This window comes from Copadichromis virginalis, linkage group LG6 (genome assembly GCF_057382275.1).
Source record: "Copadichromis virginalis isolate Kocher_CV1m ecotype Utaka linkage group LG6, C_Virginalis_male_GT1.1, whole genome shotgun sequence".
Lineage (NCBI taxonomy): Eukaryota > Metazoa > Chordata > Actinopteri > Cichliformes > Cichlidae > Copadichromis > Copadichromis virginalis.
This window is the reverse complement of record NC_140623.1, coordinates 24,730,211-24,754,359: the sequence shown is the minus strand read 5'-3', so window position 1 is coordinate 24,754,359 and position 24,149 is coordinate 24,730,211. Positions and strand designations below refer to the sequence as shown.

The 24,149-nt window shown below is 41.1% G+C and overlaps 2 protein-coding genes across 2 annotated transcripts; one reads left to right on the top strand and one right to left on the bottom strand.

The window, feature by feature from the left end:
• Window positions 1–615: 615 nt before the first annotated feature.
• Window positions 616–10,000, bottom strand: adamtsl7 (ADAMTS-like 7). The gene is made up of 14 exons (XM_085460781.1): window positions 9,943–10,000; window positions 9,594–9,732; window positions 8,030–8,171; window positions 7,232–7,361; window positions 6,914–7,089; window positions 6,555–6,660; window positions 5,414–5,590; window positions 4,887–5,016; window positions 3,760–3,982; window positions 2,671–2,844; window positions 2,371–2,544; window positions 2,048–2,227; window positions 1,252–1,396; window positions 616–909 (listed from the first exon to the last, which is right to left on the bottom strand). The coding sequence occupies exons 1-14, from the start codon at window positions 9,998–10,000 to the stop codon at window positions 755–757; spliced, it is 2,109 nt and encodes a 702-aa protein (XP_085316907.1). The 3' UTR covers window positions 616–754.
• Window positions 10,001–12,698: 2,698 nt separating this feature from the next.
• On the top strand, window positions 12,699–22,748 carry melk (maternal embryonic leucine zipper kinase). The gene is made up of 18 exons (XM_085459400.1): window positions 12,699–12,831; window positions 13,042–13,153; window positions 13,259–13,344; window positions 14,713–14,829; window positions 15,166–15,309; window positions 15,405–15,473; window positions 16,028–16,120; window positions 16,374–16,472; window positions 16,627–16,695; window positions 17,013–17,111; window positions 17,758–17,844; window positions 17,965–18,096; window positions 18,210–18,371; window positions 19,230–19,515; window positions 21,280–21,373; window positions 21,562–21,718; window positions 21,842–21,945; window positions 22,043–22,748. The coding sequence occupies exons 2-18, from the start codon at window positions 13,075–13,077 to the stop codon at window positions 22,218–22,220; spliced, it is 2,055 nt and encodes a 684-aa protein (XP_085315526.1). The 5' UTR covers window positions 12,699–12,831; window positions 13,042–13,074; the 3' UTR covers window positions 22,221–22,748.
• The last annotated feature ends 1,401 nt before the right edge of the window (window positions 22,749–24,149 follow it).

Here is a 24,149-nt window from a genome sequence, read left to right as displayed (position 1 = left end):
AAAGTTACCACCACTAATTTAGCATGTTTCAATGTAGCCATTATTATGTAGTATTACTAACAGACGTTAAGGACATTTTAGTTAAAAGAAAATCATGTTGAGCAAAATCTGCCAGTTGTAGATTAATTTCTTGCTATAGACCCTTCAATGGCTAAACTCGTCAGTGGTTCCAGAATTGGGCACAAACATTTTGCCGTGCAGCAGCATTAGATCAGTAAAAAAAAAAGGTAACGATGGCCTGCGCGGTCCTTTCATGCTGGCGCTTCATTTCACACCTGATCATGTCACAGCTGGCTCCTTATTTATCGAGACAACTTAACTCTAATGATATCAACCAGTCACAGACCTAAACCGGGAACAGCTATTACAAAGTGAATACATTTGATAGAAAGCAGGTATATTTGATCAGTTTTTTTAATAATGTTTCTTTAAACTTTTATATATTATTTAATATATTCTTTAATTTTGTAATATTTCTTTAATAAAAAGTGAACAAAGCAGTAGAATACCAGAAGTTACAGAAACTTTATTAAGAATAAATATACAAGTAAACACTGAATGTGTCCACTTTAATGTTACACTTGGACTGCAGATTTAAAAATTGTGAACGTCCTATGAAAGAGCATGTGTGTTTGTCTGTGTGTTGTTGTGAGGACAAAAAAGTTTCAGGCATCCCAATTTTAAAGCTTCATTGTCTTCAACAGTAAGTTGATGTCATCACAGAGCTTTTTGTTCCTTGAGTTTCACTGCAGCATCACCTGCGTATGTGATTGTTTTGAAAAGAGTTGGGGTGTGTTTCCTGGGCACGAGAGCAGGACGCACAGCAGACACTTCTGTAATATGAGTAAACACACAGTCTGGCTTGAACCACCACCATGCAGTTATGATACTTATCACTGCATAATGGATCTGTGAAGGAAAAGAGGGGGGGGGGAAGGGTAAAGATATTTTAAATAATTGTATTTTCTGTCTGTTGTTTAGTGCAGTCATCTGCTTGGAGCAACTACTAAACTGGCTAACCTTGATAGAAGAGGTGGGACTAATTTAATCATCCTACAAGACGCCAAGACAAAAGAATCAAATGTACTGTATATGGACCACATTAAGCAAGTTCGAGTTCTTTTTGTTTGAGGCAGTTGGATCTGGATCAGCATCTTCATCGTCTGAGCTCTCTGTGATGTAAGGGGTCTAACACTGACCGTTCAGTATGCAGCTGAACTGCTGTCGTACAACACTGCTTGGCATGCTTACCTATTTCAGCTACACAAGGCTGTTTGTTGCATTCTTCTCGACTCTCCAGGATAAAGCTGGGATCACAGCGATCGCTTGGGACGATGTTGTCAGCAAGACAACGGACCTCGCGCACACGGAAGCCAGCATTACAGGTCCGTGAACACTGAGGTCATAGGACGAAGACAGATTACACACAAACTAACCAGTTTGTCACAAATTGGTTCAGTTTTGTTTTTTAAAAAAAAACACATGTTTTTAGATACTGAAAAATGCATTTTAATGGTCTCCTGTTGCACTAAAAAAAAGAAATCTTGTCCTTGGGATAACTGCAGATCTTTAATGAGGAAAAGTCTCAGTAAAAATGTAGAGTGGTCTATGACTTAAAGACATTAAAGGGGATACAGTGAAGCTGCAAGGAGTAGAGTTAGTCAACGTAAATGAGATTAAACATCCCATGCAAAGGAAAGAGTATAAGAGAGGTGAAGAAAAGAGGGCAGGCAGGGTGGAGTGGGTAAAGATGAATGTCAGGGATGATTTGTGACAAAAGGATAGCTGCAATGACAAAAAGACAGAAGGCCGAGGTTTAGGTGATATAACTGAGGATGGTGAGATTTTAATTGGGAGTGACCAGAATTGACAGAATTAGAAAGTATTATATAATAGGGGCAGGTCATGTTGAGCAGTTTGGAGACAAAGTCAGAGAGACAAGGCTGAGATGGTTTGGATGTGTGCAGAGGAGGAATAGTGGATATATTGGATAAAAGATGCTGAATCTGGAGCTGCCAGAACTGATTTAGACGTTTGGTACACTTACCACACTCCACTCCGTAACATACCACTGGACACCACATGGCTTCAGTCTGCAGGGCTGAGATGTGATTGGCTTTGAAAGACTGGAACATTTTAACTGGTCCACAACTTCCATTTGACCATCGCTGTTTAAAATGCAAGCCACACTTCGGGTCTGTGTGCCATTCCCACACTCTGCAGAACACTTAAATTACCCACACACATAAGTGAGTCTTCAAATGGATGTTGTTTGCACAGTTTGCAATGATGTGTGTGTGTGTGTGTGTGCGTGTGTGTGTGTGTGTGTGTGTGTGTGTGTGTGTGTGTGTGTGTGTGTGTGTGAATAACCTGACTCCAAGGTCCTGTGTACCACTCCAGACGATTTTGGCATGGCCCTGAATCACATGATGTCACTTCTGGCGGGCGTTCCCCTTCACAGCTATCCAAAGGCAGATTTGTCACATGATCCATCAGGCATACTACAGACCTGGTTCGACTGCCTCTACCACACTCTGCAGAGCACTAAGGAGCATCACACACACATTTCATTTTATTTGGTCCCATTTTGAAATGTAACATTATTTTATTTGCACGTCCTGTCACAGTCTCCTCAAACACAATATCTAACACAAACAGTTTCAATATTACCCGCTGGCTCCAGATAGAGGTGAACCAGCTGCGTGCACAAAGTCCCATGTCACAGTTCTCTATAGTGTCTGGCTTCAGGTTCATGTTACACTCCTGATCATCATCCACATCGCCCTGGTTGCTCACACACACCACCTCCCTGGTGCGCTGGCCAACTCCACATGGTACTGAACACTAGAGGAGAAGATGAGAGATCTAGATTTGTTTCTCATGAAAATTACTGAGTTCCTTTTATTCAGTGACATGTAAATTCCTTTGCTGCAGCTATAGATTGTGAGTTATGCATGTTTGTCTTCCTAAATGCCCATTCATGGCTGTATTGCTGAAATGAATGGCACAAGATACACATTATACACAATGTTGTCAGCTAGTTATACTTTGCTGGTTAGTGGTAGTGCTTTTATTTTTACTCCTTTGGGTCTTCCACTCTTTACAGCTTGTATGATTTAATTGTTTCACATGCTCTACTTCTCCTGATTGGTCTCTGCACCTGCTCTTCAGCCTGCCCACCACCACTGCTGATTGATACAAAGCTTCAGTCCTGTGCTCTAGTCAGGCTCCAGCTAATTGCAACAGCTGGCTTAAAAGAGGCAGCTGTGACTTTAGCTGTCTGGCTAGTTTTCTATGTTTGTTGCAAAAATAACATGTTATATGTTGGCTGGTATGTGTGTTAAAATTAAACGTACCTTAAGAAGTCCTGTTCTTTTTTTTGGGGGGGGGGGGGGGTCTGTAAGTTGTTATATTACCATTTTGGATGGTTTTCCTACTCTAGAGACTGGGCTAGCTATAGTCTAGAGTAAAACGAACATCACATGTACCACACTTGGTTGGTTCTGGCATTTTTTTCTGTTTCTTTCCATTTTTTATGGTGTTTTGTGTTGTAAAACATTTTAACTGTGCCTCCGCCTTCTCCACACATACTAGATGATTGTCATTGCTCCGCTTTTCCTCTAGAGAGCTGAGGACGTAGCAGCAGTGGAGACTTGTCTGGATTACTTAAATACCTTAAGACTTCCCCCACGACTGATAAAATTACACTCCTCATACTACAGCTGTTCATAAGTATTCATGAAATGTGTGTTTTCTCACAGGGCTCCACTCTGATCGTATATCCCACTGACTGCAGATTTTCAGCTGGCACGTAGACTGGGTCACTGGCATGTCAGATGAACCGCACATCTCTGACTTCACAGTAACTGAAGTTTCTGTCCCACTGGCGTGAACGTCGGTGACTTGGCGGCAGATGACCTGGCGATGCTGGGTCCCAGGTCCACACCTTCTACTGCACTCTGACCACTCACCTACGTCCCAGCTGTTAGCCAAGAGAATAGAGACATGATGTGCTTTAATGTTGATGCATAAGTTTACTAAAGACCTTCACCAAATTGCCTTTGCCCTAGCTCTGTCTTCTTGGTGACCACAACTACTAAGTTCCTCTTTTCCACAGCGTATCTTCCTCCCCTTTACCCCCAACCAGCCACTCCATGAGCCTGGTTCTGCTGGAGGTTTCTTCCTGTTAACAGGGAGTTTTTCCTTACCACTGTTGCCAAGTGCTTGCTCATAGGAAGTTGATTGCTGGGGTTTTCTCTCATGTCACTATAAATTTTTTACCTTACAATATATAAAGTGCCTTGAGGGGACTGTTATTGTGATTCAGCGCTGTATAAATTAAAATTTTGTGTGACCACTTCCCCACCATCTTAAAGGTTACTCGTTAGTGTTTGTTTTTAGAGAAAAACAGATCATACAAAAGGCTATCGCTGGAGCCCAAAAAGTGCTGCACAAATTCAGAAGTCTTTACTTTTCTTACTACTCATGTCTTGGTTTTATAGCCCTCTGTTTCTGCCACATTCCAAGTAAAAACATAAACATATATTTCATGATGACAGCAATCATGGATCACTGAGACTGTGGGCAAAATATCTGACAGACCCACAACCAAACATAAAGTTAATGTCCTAACATCTTGGCAGCAGTAAAGCAGAGTGGTATTTACCGCACGACATGAAAAATGAAGCCACACCAAAGAGATTTAGTGCGACTTACTGGCCGACTTATGGCTAGGATGTGTGCAAGTGATCAGGGTTCACCCCGAGAGTCACAGCACCATGTGGAAGTAATACTGTGTGCGTCATGTGTAGTTTATATGCAGCTCAGTCTGTGCATTAGCCACATCTAGCAGAATAGGACATCAGGTGTCTGTGGGTGTTGCTCACTATGCAGGACAGGGCTGTATGTTGCAGTCTTCTTCCCACTTTGTTGTTTCAATGGCAGGGTGACAAAAGTCAGCGGGAACAGCCGTCTGGGAATCCTTCTCAACACACTCCAGGACCACCTGACGCTTGCCTGGCAAAAACACAGACAAACACCCAGGGGGAAAAATTAAATAGGAGAGTGAAATATATGTGTGCTTATGCACAGTAATGTAGAAGCCCATTGTCCTAGAGACTGTTTCAGCTAGCGACTTGATTTCTTTATTTTAGTGGCTCTATGGTGTAGTAGTTTACATATTTACCAAACAAGTGAGAGACCCCTGGTTTCATCCCGGGAGAACATACAAATCCCTGAGATAATATCTGCCAAATCAGACATGCAGAGCTGCCCACTGTGGCCATCTTTGATTGTGTAAGCTATTATTATATGCTTTTCTTGTCTTTACAACTTGCCATTCCCGATGGCCCCAGGTGTAGATACTGTTAGCACTATCAGATTAAGATTTGAGAACTATGAACTAACTTCTTACCAGTGCCACAGGTTGTGCTGCACTCTGTGTGCCCGTTTTTCATCCAGGTGTAGGTGACATGAGACTCAGAGTTCACAGTAGGGTAAGAGGGAACCTGGTTGGGATGCCATGCCTCCTTGATGATGCTTTGTTTGGTCTTGCCATCATCATCTGGATAGGAGAAATCTACTGTCTCAGCTACAAGAAAGTTAGAGTTTAGAGGTTCCATGTGCCAGAGAAGAAGTGGGCTAACTTAAAATATAATATAACTTAAAATGTAACAAGTACAACCATAAGGCTGCCACACCGGTGGTTTTATTAATTATGGCTACTAAGATCTGTTTTAAGGACTGTGTGAATTTGTATGTAGGCTATTACAGTGGACAAACACTAGACTAAAACTAAAGCTGGGTGTGAACGAAACACTTTAGTTCACTGAAATAAAAACAAAAACTGGACGCTAGAAAAAGATGTAAAAAGACTGTAGTTGCAAAACTAACTAAAACCAAATTTTGAAAAATATACAGAAAATGACCTTATTCTTAGTTTTAATCTGGTTACAGCTGTCAAACCAACAAGTGCAAGGGGGCTTTACTGCATACTGTAAATATTTATAAAATGAAACAATGCTCATAATTTTGCCCCTGTACATCACCACAGTGGGTTTTAAATCAAACAAGATGTGAATAGTGTAGGCTTTCAGCTTTGGTTCACGGGGTTTAAGAAAATATTGCATCAACTGTTCAGGAATTACAGACATTTTGATACCCTGTCACATTTTCAGGGGATCCAAAACATATTACACATTTGACTGAGAAGTGGTTTCATGGCCAGGTGAGGCCTGAGGCCAAATCTGGCATAAGTGACAGCTTATCTTGTCTCAGTGTGTGGCAAAGGGCTCTTTGCCAGGAGAAAGTTTGACCTGTATCAAAAATGTCAATTAAACCCTAATCAAATGATCAAATGAACAGTTTTGCTGAAAACGATACGAAACGGTGTCACCCTGCAGTGCGATCTTAACCAAACACAAAGAGAAGCCAAAAAAGGGCACATGCTGTCTGAGGGTAAACCATAGTCCTGATAATGAGATACTGACGCTGTGGCCATACTGAGTAACTCAAATACAGCTTGTGTGCTTATGCATGTTAGTGAGTTTACTCACCCAGGGGAAGAACAGCAGAAGGTGTACCGGGCTCAGGAGCTAGGTATCGGTTTAAAGGCATGCTGTATTCATATTGCACAGTAGGAAATGGTTGTTGGTAAATCAGCTGTGAAAAAGAAAGAAAAAAAGATGAATGGCATCCAATAAGTAGTATTTTTTATACTATTTGTATTTGCAAATCTTAATAGGACTCCTTGGAAGGTATATTTATTTGCTACTTTTAATTCTGATAATTTGTCAGACATATAAAGAAACTAAATTTGCACTTTTATAACCTCGTATCTCATAATGAAGCTCAAATTGTTTTTAATTTTTATGGGCAACTTTGTCAGATCAGTGTTTTTCATTTTCCATCTCACATAGACGTGCAGGTCCTCAGTCAGCGGCCCCGGTGCAGTGATGGACTCTCCATTACGAGACCGGATCTCATTGGGTCGTCGATATGTCAGATATGTTCCCAGAGCAACGTAGATCCCGGGTCTATTGATTAGCCAGTTTCCGTTGATGATGGAGACACCACGTTGGCTGAGCAGAGCTGGAAAATCCCCACGATTGTTTACTGCATTGGTGCTTGTCATTCTGGAAATACTTGTGCTATTAGATATGGTTATGTGTGTGTGTGTGTGTGTGTGTGTGTGTGTGTGTGTGTGTGTGTGTGTGTGTGTGTGTGTGTGTACCCAGATAATTTGGGCTCTTTTTGGTCTCCTGGATGCTGATGTTGCATGCTCCTGCAGGAATCTCTGCAATCTTATGGTAGCCAACGTGAAGGAAAGTCCGAGAAAAATTCCCCTTCACCACCTCAAACTGCTGCCAACAGATACACTGGCACATGTTTTATGCAAACAAAGCCACAACACTGCACCTTTGTACATGTTCAGACACTTTCTGCTTACTCTCTTTACCATAGTTTCAGCATCACCCGAATTTTCAACAGTATAATCACAGATTCCGCTGGATCACATTACTGTTCTTTTTCTCTCATTTTCACTCGTGTATCTTGCTCTCCCTCCTCTTCCTGGAAATCCCATAGCTCACTCGGTCCAACAGTTGGTTTGAATTGGGGAATCTTTCTGGTCTTCCTCTCCAATCTTCCACAGTGCAGATCTCTATTTTGCAAATGAGTTTGGCTCATCTGCTCCGTTCCTGCCATCTCTCTTTTAACATTTTCTCTGGTTCTTCGCATTTGAAATTTTATTTACAGTCTGATATTACTCAGTCTGTTAGTGATTACTCTCAGCCTGAGTGGCACAAACAGAGATGATCTAAAACAAACAGGACACACCCCCACCCCCACCTCCCCGAGGGCAAACTCAGTCCCACTCCTGCCTCCCCAATCTTAAAAGATTGTTACTTGCATTTTGCATCAGAACAAGCACGATCTATATTACAAAGTAAGGATATAACTTAGCATGCCATGCCTTCCCCTTGTAGCTCATACTCTATACCCCCCCCCAATGAAAGTGTGGGCGTCTTACCTCCAGAGGGGACGAGCCACCTGTGTTATCCCAAGGAAGAGCACCTGTGGCTGGGGAGAGAAGACAGATCAAGTACAGCAGAGCCAGAACTCGACCCTGCCCCAGATAGCAGGGCTGCTGCCACAATCCAGCCATGAAGAGACTGAGAGAGGAGGACAATCTCACACACTCACATAGACACACATCTGTAATGAGGGGAGTGTGCGTTTGAGAGTTGGGGTTGGCTTATGGGGTGGGAGGGAAAAAGGACAGTTTGGGAAGGATGTAAAGAGACGTGCTGAGAGAACGTTACAAATGTAGGTGTCCTTTTAAGTGGATTTCACCTCTTTTACTCTTTGGTATGAATTCTGTGACAGCTCACAGAGAGCGTGTGTTTGTGAGAGAGAAAAATGGACAGACTCCTGTAGCGTATCCTAACGCTTGTCCAAAGACAATATTGCTCCCTTTGAATCATCATGCAGGATTGTGGGGCTTTAGAGAGGCATACTTCTTGCTTCTCCACCCACTTTTTGTTTTTTGCTGTATAAGGCTTGTTATGTTTTGAGTTATTGTTTTTATTATATTTTAGTGATGATGGGAAACACCTTTAGAAATTCTTTGGGGGAAAAAAAACAAAAGCCCACAGCAAACTGCTAGAGGATGGACTGAAAATCAAACACACACACGCACTGAGTGGCATTGTTCCCTGGTGATTTAAATTCCCTGAATAAATGATTCACATGCATTATTTTGCCATCTTATCATGACTCAGTTTACTACCATGTTGCTCTGTCCTTTAATGATCAGATCGCTTTTAACATTACTGTATATTCACTGGCCTGCATTCAAAACCCCACTGTCACACACTCCCAAGGTCTTCAGTTTGAGAGTTTTGGCTAATATTTTGGATGAACATGAATGATTTGGAGGAGTCCAAACACATATGGGTGTAATATATTACCTTGGCTGAATGTTTTAGTTCTGGGAAGAGGACTGTTTTTGCCCTGTAAACACACAATGTAGTGAAGCTTGCCTAGTTCCACCGTTTCATGTTGCGTAGATTGGAGCAATGAGAGTCAGGTCTATCAAAACTTATGACACAGAGCCACTTCGGGAGGTAGGGGGCAGATAAAAACATGTCTTACCTGTGTTGCTGAATGGAGTGACAACATTTCAGACCTGAAAAACCTTTTCCCCCCACAGACTGTCCTTCGATTGACCCTGCAGCTGTTCACAACATGGGTGTGAAATTGCCAGGATCAAAACTTTCCCAACTTCTCTGAGAGCCCCCTTCTTTGTGATTGTGTATGCGCTCATGTTTATGTGTGGACTCTACAAAGATATATGAGACACATATGTGTGGATAAAGTGCAGTGATGCAATGTCTGTTGTACACAGCCAATCGGGCCACTGTTTAAAGAGGTTGAGTGAGAACGAAAATCTGTTATTCTGCAAAGCTTTACATCTCTCCTATTGAGTGTTTAGCACGAGCCCTCTGACTGGAGACAGTGAGGCAAAGTGCAGCACAACCTTTATGATAGCATGCACCTACATACACATGTTGTACATCTAAACACGGACATACATGCCCCTCTTTTTCTTTACTTCAACCCTCTCTGGCAACCATCCAGGTCTAAGACGCCAGTCCCCTGCAGTGAACACCCAGCAGCCATGGACTAATGACACAGGCATTCTGGGAACCTCCAAGAATCTGTCAGAGGATACTAGATGTACAAGACAGAAGCTGTTAGGACCACAATGTCTGTTTTTGGTTGTGACACCTTTATAGCTGCTACAGGATCTCTCATTATACACTCGCTGGAGGTGGTACAGCAGTATGGAGCTAAATATGTATGAAGGTAAATATCTTGCAAAATGTGAGAGCTTGTAGACTCTTACATTTTACAAGCTCTTACATTTTGCAACATGTTTACCTTCACACAGCAGCTCCTTAATGCAGAGATCTGCTTGAATGACAGCACACAGCAGCATATATCCCAAAACAAATGCAGGACGTGGATGCACAACCTGCATATTACACACATCTGCTAACATGATGTTTCTTATTGTTTTTAAAAGTTTCCGTGCAATTACACCAGGATTTTGTTCATGACATTTAGTTGCCTGACTGTTATGATTATGTACTGATGCTTATATGTGAAACTTTGCTGGCTGGACATGGCCTTGGCAGTCCCGGGCTGTCTGTTAAAACCATTTGCCGTAACAAAATTTGCTCTCAACAGCATTATAACCATTTTTTTTTTTAATTCTTTGAGTTGTATCTTATAAAAGGACCCAGAGGGGGGAACACCCTGTGCCTTGCAGTACATTACAATACATTCAAAATATGTTTAAATCTGCAGTAAACCTATGAGCTCATGCAGATTTTAGACTAGCTGAGATCTGTTAAAAAAAACACGGCTATTGCTTTCCAGACAATCAACCGTATGTAACTATTTAAAATATGTTTTCGTCGGTGTGTAAGTGATTGTGTATGTGTGTGTGTGTATGCTGACCACAAAGTACAAATGACACAAAGACAAAATAGTGACGTTCGAGATTTCGTTTTTTTAAAACCTCATACTGGTCTCCATTTTCCTCTGTTTTCCACTTTCCACCGCTGCTCTCTCCGCTCTCTTTTCTTCTTTTCACTCTCCCGTCTCCTCACACTCACTTTCTCCTCTGTTTGCTTCCAGCTGTGGTTATTTGATGTGCCTCTGTCCCATCCCGTCCAGCTGCCGCACAGACCAAATGAGTGGTTCTGTCATCCTGCTGACACCTGGACATCCCCTAACCACAGATTACTTCCCTAACAACCGACTCATTTCCTAACAACCACGAGACATACAGGATGGTCACTGATTAATCACTGAATAGCTCCGTAGCTTTGTGGTTGTCCCTTTACAATTAAAATAATCAGGGAAAATAATCAAGGGGGAAATAACTTTATACATCATCTGCAGTGAAAGTGCTTGCATTACAAGTGGTAGACAGAAGATGGGGTTCTGCTAAAATGCATTTATAGTTCACCTCTCACCTGTTTCTAATTACAGACTTCAGACAGGCACAGCTGAAGACACCTCTTCTGACACCTTAAATACATCTCTTCGGTCAGCCACTGCAATCACATACCTATAGGGTCAAAACAGAACACTTTCCACATTACAAAAAACACACAAGGCTTTCCTACCTGCAGGTCGTAATATACCTGTATATGAAAGCATGATTACCAGTATCATCATTCGTCCACAGTATATTGGTTTAAGTGTAAATACTTATACATAAAATATAAATATTTACTATTTGAGGTAATGGGAAACTCAGGAGGTTTTTTTTCTATTTCTTTTTCCATATGGGAATAATAGATGAACAAATCTGGCAGCATAGTGATGCAGTAGTTAAAACGTTGACCTTGCAGCACTTAGTCTGTGGGTCTGAATCTGTTCGTTGACTGGGGCTGGGAAATGGTGGACCCTGTGTCTTACCCAGTGTACGCTTGTATACGGTTGACCAATGGGAATAGGTTGCTTGGTGTGATAGTTTATATTATACTACATTATGTGGACAGCCAGGTGTCACTTTTACCAGAATCCACTGGCAAATGAAGGCAAACTGGCAGAAGTACAGTGCCATACGCTGGACAGTGTTCTGGTCCTGACATTTATGTGGGCTCTACTTAAACATTGTGGTAGACCCTTCCATTGTTGCAGAAGCCTTCCACACTATTGTCTGCCTCTCTGGAAAAAAAAAAACTACTTTAGGAATGGTTTGGGCAACCTAGCAAATTCAAGTTGTTGACTTGTCCTCAATTCCCTAAAATCCAGTCTGAGTACCATCTGTGGAGACACTATCTTGCAGTTTTTTAACTAACATCTTGTTCCTGACAACACAGGATGCTTTCAGAGGACTTGCGGAGTGCATGCCTCAATAGGTCAGGCCTGTTTTGGCAGCAAAAGCGGGACCTACACAGTAGTAGGAAAAAGAGATTTCAGTGTTACAGGGATGAGTGTATGCATACCAAAACAAATAAATGATTTCTGACTGGCTGGGAGGTGTGTATTAACTTGTGGCTTGTTGGACTACTGAACCGTGTAAAGCCCAACAGAAATGCATTAACCCACATTGTACATATCTGACCAGACTAGTGCCATTAGTCCTTCCTATATGTACTCCAATATTTAACCATATTTAACCAGTATTTGTAGTTTTTGTATGCATTTAGAATATATTACTGTGCTACTTTACCTGTATTTAGCTATATGTCAAACTACTAATCTGGGTTTTAGGGGCAAATATGTTTGTTTTGTACCTTCTTATATCCTATTTGGAAGTTAAAATAGAAATGCATACGCATTTAGCAAATAGATCATACATACACATAAATAATAAAGCACAGGTTTCCAAGCAGAACATGTATTGTAACAAGATGATGAAAATGATATTCATTTAACCCGTCAGGGGTTTTAATGTTGTCTCTGACTGGTAAAGTGAACCAAATATAACACCAAATATAAATACCATGTTCGATTTTTTTTTTAACCCCTGACTCGTTTGTATAAAAAAAACAACTTGGTAATTAACGTAATTCTGATTGTGAACCAGCCTGCAGAATGAAAACAAAGTTGCACTAACTGTGCTTTTTGTTTTACAGCTGCAGTACTCTTTTTCACCACAGGGGGAAGCACGAAGCGCAAACCGGAAGCAGGAAATGTAGTCACGTCAACGTGCGAAATTCAAACTTCTGTAACAAAACATCGGTCTGCCGGACTCGGGCTTTACCGTGTGGTTAACTGACGCTGCCGTCTTCCTCTGTTTTCGTTCAGGTAAATGCAGAATATCGAGTACTGTTTTGGTTCAGTTAAGGTTTATTGTAGTTACTTTTACCAACTGCAAGCGGTATTAATGATTTATGTTGGCTACAGTTATGCAGTAATTGACGTTAAGCTAGCTGAACGGTCACAAACCGATAACCAGTGAGTGCCAAACGTAGTTTTTTCGTGTCTGTTGCCAATTTTAAGCATTTTCCTCTCCAGGAAAGTTTACCATCTTGCGCCGGAGCAGGGAAGATGCCAATAGAAAGGACGGAGCATCGCGGAGCGGACGAGCTCCAAAGATATTATGAGGTTTATGAGACTATCGGCTCAGGTAATGCAAGGGTTAATTGATGCATTTAAGAAAACAATTACTATCTGTATCGTATCCTCTCTGAACCCTGTGTGTGTTTTTTCTTTCTTTCTGTTTTTTCCCCAGGAGGTTTCGCTAAAGTCAAGCTGGGTCGACACATCTTGACAGGAGAGAAGGTTGCCATTAAAATCATGAATAAAAAGGATCTTGGGGTAAGAAATGAAACCGGCAATAGAAAAATAGGGTCAAACACAAAAATATAGCTCAGAGTATAAAATGTCAGAAACAATTATCACAAGTTGTTGCATTCAAAAGTGAGGCAGCCTAGTTGTATGTTGGTGCCATTAGTCTATACTTGTAAGAGTTCAGTTCAGTCTTTATTTAGATCTGATAGTGAAATGGAGTGACAAGCAGTAAACAAATAAAAGATTAAATATTTACAAATATGTACCAGTTAAACTACTATTAAAACTGCTATGAACTACAGAGGGAATCATTCCTGGCTGTAAAACTCCTCCATCTAATGCACAGTACACACTGCCATAGTTACACCCTTTTCCACATCCTCTACAAAAATAATTTTAGAGTAAAATGTCAATCATATGTAATTTCTGTAATGTTCTGGAGATTGAGCTATTTGTATATATTGGAGCTCTTGGCTTTATTTTGTAACTTTGATAATGTATTGGATATTTAATTTAGTTCAGTATGTTACTCTTCTTGTTGTCTTGGAGCAACACTAACCACATAATGTCCTTAGCATTAATAAAGTATTCTGATTATCTTAAATTCAGAGTTTACACTAATGCAATTTCAGCCACTAGAACACAGATCAGAAAGTTATTGGTTGCATTTGTTGTCCATTTATCAGCAATAACAGCTGTTCAGCCAATAAAATTTGTTTCATGTTTGTCTGACAACAAACTGGTGATTTCCAATCGCACCAAGCAGTAAAATAAATTTGTGTTTCTATCAGAATTAAATTTGTTATTAACTTTTGTTCCTAAATGTCTGTAACTGTTAACTCAGTTTCACTGGCCTTTTGGTTTAGGTGCATGCAGGTCAATTAGTCATGACACATCATTTATAAAAATCAACAACTGACATTTGGCACTTTTCAATAACTATGTGCTGGAACTGCAATTCAAATCTTTTTGGCCGACTAATGATGGCAGCCTTCAACTGTTATGTTTGCTCAAGCATTCATTTGTTTACAATAAGAGTAAGATGACCTCGCCCTGAGTTGAACCTTTAATCTGGGGAGAAAAAGTCACGCCCTGGCATTTGTCCTGTTACCTTCCAAGTAATGCTGAAGCTTTTCTAACACCCCATTTTCCTCTGCAAACCGGACCTTGTCTAGAACAAGAGGTTTCAGAAAACATTAGTATGGGAGTGGTTCTTCTGAAATAACTCAGTATTTCGCTTCAGCACAATTCGCGGCTCTTGCTCGTCTTCAAATAGGCAGAACAAACAAAGAATAATGTTGTTTTTTTTTTTTTTAAAAGAAAGAAAGTGTACAGTGCAGTAAACAGTATTTGTATGTATAAATAATTTACAAGAAATCCCTGTGTTTCACCTAGGATGACCTACCCCGTGTGAAGGTGGAGATCGAAGCCATGAAGAACCTGAGTCACCAACATATCTGTCGACTGTATCAGGTCATAGAGACCTCCACCCAGATATTTATGGTGTTGGAGGTAAGGGCATAAGCAATGTGTTATGTGAGAATGAATATAAGCTTAAGATCAATTTCTGGGGTTCTCCTCTCCCCCAGAATTTAATTTGAATAATAATGGTAAATAAAACTATGTTATCATTATCAACTTATTTTAAGTGATATTGACTTTTATGCTTATCAAATGACCTAAAATAACATGAAAAGCCACAAATTTCTTTTCGGTAAGGCAACACAGTTTTTTTTGATGCAACTATATGTGGGCTAGTTGAGATAATTATCCCCAAAACCTGCTTTGAACCAGAAAAATCCTGAATTCTTTTTTCTTCTTTCCCTCAATCTTTCATTTTACTTTCAGTACTGCCCTGGTGGGGAGCTCTTTGACTACATCATAGCTAAGGACCGCCTGTCTGAGGAGGAAACCCGGGTCTTTTTTAGGCAAATTGTGTCAGCAATGGCCTATGTCCACAGCCAAGGATACGCACACAGAGACCTAAAACCGGTAAAAAACAAACAAACAAAAACAACCACCAAAAAGTGTCATAGATCAGTTGTGGCTGTAATAAGAATCTTAAAGTTTTTCTCTTTGAACTCTAGGAAAACTTATTGATTGATGGAGACCACAACTTGAAGCTTATAGACTTTGGCTTGTGTGCCAAACCTAAGGTATATTACCAAATTCCTTTTCCCTCTTTGTGTGTATTATAAATATTTAGCATCAGGGCGAGGGAAAAACGTTCTTAAGGCATTTGCTGTTTACCAAGGTACTCCTCAGTCTATTGTACAAACTAGTTCCATGCATAACACACTACACTGGTGCACGACGTGAGACAAAGCAGCACTTATGTAAAATTTGATTACCAGGCATATCTTTTTTCCAATCATATTGAACACAGAAAAACCACCCAGGGTCCTAAATATCTTTCTGAAAGGTTGTTTGTGAGTTTGGATTTTTTTTTTTTTTTTAGCTACTTTGGAAAATGTAGTAGTTAGTTATGGATAAGGCTTTAGTGTATCCTGATACTTATGGATGTTGCAATGAGGAAAAAAATCTCAGACAAACATCCATTTTATTTTTTCAGAAGCATGGGGAGTAAAATAATCATAAAAGGAACACTGTTGTGTAGCACATCATAACTAAAACTTAGACATGTGTATGCATGCTGTACTCGATGCTGTGTATAATCATGACCTAAATAGCATGTTGTTGCCTCTTGTAGGGAGGGTTGGGCTATGAGCTGATGACCTGCTGTGGGAGCCCTGCTTACGCTGCTCCTGAACTTATCCAGGGAAAAGCGTATATTGGATCAGAGGTATGACATGTTCTTTGGTAAATACAACTTTTAGAAATGCTGGGGTTTTAATTCAAAAATTTCTGAAGTCGCAGTATTTGCATTTGGCTTTCACCAAGATTTATGAATACCTGCCTGTTCCACGGTTCGAGTTTTTCATGGTGTCGTGATCACATTTGCTGGCGTGCAATTCAGTGCAACTGAGCTGTGAAATGTTATCTGTAACGCATGAAGCTGAAATACCGCTGTGTGGTGTGTAACTCCCTCCTCCCAGGCTGATGTATGGAGCATGGGAGTACTGCTGTTCGCTCTGCTCTGTGGACACCTGCCCTTTGATGATGACAACTGCATGATCCTCTACAGGAAGATTACAGTAAGAGCACTCTTATTTTTAAAACCTTTCCCTTAAGTTCCGGGTGCTGCTCCTCAATTTTTGTGGGCATTCAAGGAAACTCACAGCAAGCTGTTGTCTTATCATTATTATTATTAGTTTTTAATGGGTTTCTTGATGTCTTCTTTATTTTCAGAGGGGTACATATGATAACCCAAAGTGGCTCTCTCCAGGTAGTATCCTCCTCCTCAACCAAATGTTACAGGTCAGTCAGTTTATTTGCTCTTGTCTTTGTATACCTGTCAGCCTCTCAACCTGTGATATGTATCATTTGTTTACTGTTCTCTAGAAAACTTGATTCTTTTTAATTAAAACTGAGGTGCAAATCTTCTTTTTTTGGTTGAATTACAGTAAGATGCAATTATGCATTTGCCACATAAATTTATTATAACAGAACACCTCTTACTCTCAGTAAACCTAAAAGCATTTTCCAAGATTTGAAGGCAAATCTGTTTCTGCTACAGATTGTGGACTATGTAGTTTTGTGCAGGTTGAGTTGTAGTTTCTGTATGTGTCCTGCAGGTGGACCCAAAGCGGCGTCTGACTGTCAGACAGCTGCTGGACCATCCCTGGGTGATGAAAGACTACAACAGCCCTGTGGAGTGGTACAGCAGGCAGCCGGTATGGACAGACACACAAAAAAAACTGCATAAGAAAACTCATAATTGCAAATGGTAGCGTTTGCTGTGACATCGCTTTTACAGCCTTTTTCAGGCTTTTCCCCCTTCTTTTAGATTGTCCAGTCAGCATACAAGTCATTGTTCTGTGACATTACCATAGTCCTTAACATCACTTTCTTTTTTTCATCGGGATTAGTGTATGAAACAAGAACAGTCTGCAAATGCACATCTCCACCAAGGCTGAAAATTCCACACTGTACATGATGTGGAACCAGATTAGTTTGTGATATATTCTTGAGATTTTGTCCAAGTTTTCTTATTTTTATGTGATGTGCATGTGTGAAGATAGGACTGTGATATGGATCTGTGAGGAAATGACCAGTTTTGCCCTCTGCTGCAATCCTGAAGAATCCTTCAAAACAAAAATCTTGGATCCAGATGAACTCCAAAAGTTAATTGGTACTAAATTAGGCCAAGCCTGAACCTCTGTGAACACATTTTTGATGCAAAACCTTCTTCAGCTGTTTTGAATAATCCTTCAAACAAACAAACTGAATCAATGAAAAACCTCCTTGGTGACGATAATAAAATTTGTCTGTTTGTAGCTTTGTGTGTTCACAGTTTAATCTTTGTTTTGTCTTTTGTAGCTTGGCTACATGGATGAAGACTGTATCACTGAGATGGCAGTAAACATGAAGCGATCAAGACAGAGCACCACAGCGCTGGTGAAGGAGGTGTGTGTCTGTATATGCATATTTCAGCATCATTATGTTGTATTTATCATATTATACTAGAACTTGTACTTAATTTCTGTTAGACATCTACTTAAATACATCTTAAATTATCTCCCACAGTGGCGATATGACCACATCACAGCCACCTACCTGCTGCTGCTGTCTAAGAAGCAGAGGGGAAAGCCTGTCCGCCTGCGCCCTGAGCCAGCTGTCTGTGAGGACTCCTGCTCGCCTCTGCATCAGGGACTACAGGTCAGATTTAGGACCAGAGCTTCCATGATGCTCTGCTCTTTTAAAGCTGCTTACAGCTGATACTGATACATTTTGCTGTTATGGATTTTATTTTTTTATTCTATCTCTGTTAGACCAGAAAAGCTCTGCACTTCAGTGAGGATGAAGACGCTTTGATTGTGGATTCCTTGGACATTTGCTCAGACTACATCGATGATTGCCCCTGGGTTTCAGTTCCACAGCACACACCCCAGAGGGTCAGAGGTCAGCCAGATGGAATCATAAAAAAAGACACGGTATGTGGAAGTTGCTATAAGTATAGATTTCTCTTTTCTTTCATGTGTCTAAATGAGTAGACTGAAGAAAAAGGTAAACTCGGATTGAAAGCCTTCTCTTTAGACACGCTGTCCAACCACGTCAGAAGCTGGATGCGTTTAGTCGTTCCAAGTGGCCACGCTTTAAGGCAGAGTGACAAACCAGCCATTGTGGGGAAGGGGAGGCAGATGTTTAAATGTTTAAAAATGGAAAGGACACCCACTTTTCTCGCCAGGGTGGTAAACATAGAAAAGTATTCCAAATAACCACCTAATTAATCCGAAGCAGAGAGCAACCAATCCCTGATTTCTCTCTTACTGCCGTATGTCAGAAAGTACAGTCTGAACGGGAAGTTACAGATACTGAATGAATAAGAAATTCTCCAGCTGATACCTGAAAGAAGCAGGGGGATGAGGTTTTGGGTGCTTTCTGGCTATCTGAAATGCAGTTCAGATAAATCCCAAATGCAGCTTTTTTTCTGAGAACACCACATTTGGGGGCGACCGTGGCTCAGGGGGGTTGGGAAGCGTATCTGTAACCGGAAGGTCGCCAGTTCGATCCCCGGGCTCTCTCTCCTAGTCGTTGTGTCCTTGGGCAAGACACTTCACCCTGCCACTTACTGGTGTTGGCCAGAGGGGCTGATGGCGTGATATGGCAGCCTCGCTTCTGTCAGTCTGCCCCAGGGCAGCTGTGGCTACAACCATAGCTTGCCTCCACCAGTGAGTGAATGCGAGAGAGAATGAATAGTGGCATTGTAAAGCGCTTTGGGTGCCTTGAAAAGCGCTATATAAATCTAATCCATTATTATTATCATCATTTGTCTTTTGGTATTTTTAAAGAGGCTGGTATCGCCATCGGTGGAAAAAGGACATCCTTCAAGCCCGACCCCAGAGAGAGCGCGAAAAGCGACACCTCGCTACCATAGAGAGAGGAACCGAGAACAGGCCAGCGAGAACAAGGAGAATAATGATGTCCAAGACAGAGACGTTGACATTTTTGCCTTGCCTCCACCTCGAACGCCTGTATCCAGTAAGAGGAATGCACGCCTCAATAAGAATGTGTTGACCACACCCAATCAAAATGCTAATATCAACAGCCCCAAACCCAGTGTGGCCACACCTAAAGGTAAGAATCATTTCTTAATAGATTCTTGGTCACTCAACCAAAGACAGAAAATTGAGTACCGTACAGACAGTACAGAGCTCTGGGCATCGTACAGTTTATTTGTACTGTAATTGTTGTTCTCAACAAGGGTTTGAAGTGCAGTGCCTATTAGATCAGATTCGCATTAACCAGCTGCCCCTCTCCTCCACTCACCCCCTGCCCCCCCTTCATTTATTCGTCCCTCGCTTGGTCTTACACAGCTCTCATAATCACAAGTGCCACAACCACATGCCAAACATTTGCAAGTAAATTGTATTCTGGTAATAAACTCATTTATTGGGTCTGTTTTTATCCCAAAGCCACTCATATTTCTGTGATTTAGCTGTCATTTTGCCACTGAAAATGGACACACACACACACATCTATCACTGTCAACTCAAAGGTGAGGTTATTATCAAGAAGCAGCTAATTCTGTTCACTTATCTGTGAATGAAGGACACTAATATGAACGGAGAATCATTAAAGTCTTAATCATTTGTCATAGCGACTTGTCTGCTCACATGTCCAGCCTCATTAGATGCCTCTATAAATTCAGCCACCAGCTCGCTGCAGCTGACCTAGTTGATGTTGAATCCTCGGAATACGGCTCAGACCCGCTCTCTTTACAGCCTCCTGCTCTGCAAACTACAGCAAAGTGCAAACGTGCTACCTGTGACTTACTTGTCCTCATATTTCTCTCTGACTCACACACACACACACACACACACACACACACACACACACACACACACACACACACACAGAGTGGTCTATGCGTGTCTGTCCCTAGGCGTGTGCTGTGACAGGTGTAGCTGTCTCTTTCCTTTGCTCACTGTCCCACGTGGGCTGTAGTGACATGTGTTCTCTTACCACTAAAGCCTAGCTCTCTTGTGTGTGCGTGTGTGTCAAAATCGTTATTCCTTTGTGTTCACAACTCCAGTGTCAAAGCCAGCCAGTTCGATGCATAAGAGCACAGGGCTGTTACCTAAGCGTTTTCAAATTTATTCTCATTCCAAACACTTCTCCCTGTTGAGTGACCTTGGGGTTGGTAAAAAACAAACCTTTATCCATGTTGTGTTAGCGGTATGCTTTATTTTTTGTGTTGTCTTTGATCAGCTCTTGATTTAAACTAGAGTTCCTGAGTGACAGTGAGTGAAACATTCAAACCCCAAGCTGACTATACTTCTCAGGAGCTTCACGGTTATTTCCCTAACACTACGATCTGACCAAAACAGTCATAGCCAAAAATGTATTATAAGAGGGGTTTATTTGACACTGAATTTCACATGAGTTATCAATTTTCAGTTTGATTTTTCCTTATTGGTTAATGAAATACTCACATATTTATAGTTAAATTATTTTGCTATAAAATTCTGCCGCTTGTTAAATTGGATTAAACCTGGATTCCTTCTCAGAGCCATCACAGGGTGGTGACAACGTCTGTGTAAAATCTATGGTGAAACAATCCTAGTGCTCACTTGATGCATGACTTCAGCAGGCACTGAAGACAGTCCTGATGAGTTTATGGCCTAAATCGATAATCGATAAGGCATACTGAATAAAACATGAACTGTGGTCTTTATTGTGCTTAGTGACACAAATAAAAGCAAGTATTCTTTAGGCTAGCCAACCAAATGAGCATTCGGTGTTTCTTGCTTTCTCAGTCAGATCCACCAATATGTATAGAAGTTCTGTGTTTGCAAGGTAGTAAGTTTTCAACTTTCTTAATGCACTTTTTTCTGGTAGGTGGAGACGGCTCATCCAAAGAGCACAAGAAGAGAGCAGCAGAGAACAAGGATCCTGCAAATGTAGAAATCATAGCCTTCAGCCCAGAGCGGAGGTGAGTAAAGGTTCCCTAAATGGTGCTTTCCCTTCAACAGAATTTATTCTTTACTTTTAGTCATAAGAATGGGTCATAAATGTGTTCTTGAGTCCTTGAAACCAGTAACATGTAAGCCAATGGGAAGGGCAGTTCAGGATTCCTGAGCTAAAGTGAGGCTTTTTTTTTTTTTCCTCTGTGCTCTTAAGGTCCAGGTCACTGGACTTGGCTGTCACAGGAGACAGTGGGAAGAAGAAACGAGGGGGAAAGATGTTTGGTTCCCTGGAGAGAGGTCTGGATAAGGTGATAACCATGCTCACGCCAAACAAGCGACGAGCTCTGCGGGATGGTCCACGTAAGATTAAGGTAATAGAAAGCCGAAAACCCCCAAAGCAGATCCATCATCAGTAAAATAAAAATTCAAAGACAATTAATTTACAGCAAAATGATAGAAATTCTGATCAGTGGCTTGGCTGTGTTTTCCACCAGGCACAGTACAACGTGACTCTGACCAGTCAGACCAATCCAGACCAGGTGCTTAACCAGATCCTCTCCATCCTGCCGGAGAAAAACATCGACTTCACACAGAAAGGGTAAGAATTCCCGTTACCTCCCTGTCTTCTGACTGGTTTGCTCACTCTTGGACCAAATGTTAATGTTTCCACATTGTTCCCATTGCCTTTCCTCCAGGTATACTCTGAAATGTCAAACCTGGGGTGACTTCGGGAAGGTGACGATGGCGTTTGAACTGGAGGTGTGCTTGCTGCAAAGGCCCGAAGTTGTTGGGGTCCGCCGCCAGAGGCTGAAGGGAGACGCTTGGGTATACAAGCATCTGGTGGAGGACATTCTCTCCACATCCAGTATTTGAAGGGGGGAAAAAAAGCACTTTCTTACCAGTATCTACTAGTCCTAAGTGAATTCGCACTGGCTTTCTTTGCTGAAGAAATACCACTGACTAACCAATGAGTGATGCAGATACATGGACAATGATCAGTCCTTCATTGTTGTTTGGAATATTGTCCGTAGGCTAGTCCGGAATTCCCAAAATACATGTTACATTAAATTTATGAGCATCACGTCTCAGGATCCTGTCTGTACAGTGCGTCTTGTTTTATGTAGAACAATTTTTAATTTCCATTTTCATAATGAGTAAGCTTTATGTAATTGATGTAAAGTGAGTTGAGGTGTGTGTCTGAAATGAAACGGGACTTCTTACACTATACCTTCCAGCTTCTTATTAACATATTTATGTCTTCTTCTTGTTGTTCTCCCCTGTAGATGCAAAATTTTTATGAATAGGATGAAGTGTAAAGAATGACTAATTCTCTGTACACATGTTTACAGCTTTCATCATGTTTTTATGTGGTTATATTAAATGTCCTTTTTTCTGTCTTGGTTTCTGTGTCACATGGTGTCTGTATGTTTTTTCTGAAAATGCAAAAGCAGCAAAAATAAATGATTTTCGCATTCATGAAGACAGATGATTGAGATGAATTCAGCTACTTTCTTAACTTCAAATGTTGTTTATTCATTCAGCAGTTGATGGAGCAGTGGTGTGTTTTACACTCTTGTCATCAGCCTTCTGTTCGTCCTCTAGGCTTCACTTCACTTTGGTAGAAAGATTGATGGTGATAGTTTATCTTAGCGAGTTTTTCTAAACATCTACCGTAAATGAAATGAGCAGTGAAAGGTGTCAAATGTCTGTAACGTTTCTCACCTCAGATACTTTTGAGTTTAAGACTACTGGCGAACAGACTTGTGGTTTTAACCGACATTTACTACAAGCTGCAAAAACAAAACAAAAAAATAGTTTCCAGTATTTTTAAGCGTTAGTAATCATTGTACAGTACACAGATAAAACATGGTGTATAAACATACTGCCCACGCATCACTGGGTTAACATAATAAAAAAAACTTGAACTGGTGTATCATGATTTTTATCATTTTTATGGCAGGAATGCCTGTGAGAGCATGATTGTTAGTACTAAGTGAAAGGCTGAAGTCATGATGAACATTACCTGCAATTTTGAACAGACCTAATAAATAAACAAACCCTGGTGAAAGACATTAAATGGTAACATAAAGACTATTAGTGCGCTTCGGCCCTTTGAGTAAACCTCCCTCTCCCCCTACTCTGACAGAATGCCACTTAATCATGACAACATTACAGCTGATCAGCATTTATTTGTAGCAGGTTCTCCTTGGTGTCTCAGTGGGGAGGAGAAGGGTAATGGTGGGGTGAGCTGATAATAACAGGAGGGGTTTAACCTTAATGGAGTGCGAGGGTAGGGGGTGGGACGATCATTTAAAGACAGGGGTGAAGGTTGGAGTTGGAGAGCGTCACATCATACTATGACATTCCAGTGACGGTAAATACCTCCTGCTGGCCTCAAGTCATGTTTTTAAGTGTTTTGGCACAAAAGCATGAATTTGATGTTTCATATAATTCAGTTGAGTTTTATAGTTGCCTCAGTGTGTTTTATATTGGAAGGTAAAGACTGCAACAATACAGAGAAAACCCCAACAATCAGATGACCCCCTATGTGCAGTTACTTGGTGACAGTGGGAAGGAAAAACTCCCTTTTAACAGGAAGAAACCACAACCAGGCTCAGGGAGGGGCAGCGATCTGCTGTGACTGGTTGAAGGTGGGAAACAGGACAAAAGATGCACAAAACATGCAGAGAAAAGAGTCTCTAGGTGATCTTTCAGCTGTGAAAGTATTCTTGATATCACCCCTCCCCTCAAACAGGTGGCGCTGACATCCCTAAAGTCAGTGTGGAGTGGTTCAGGCCATGC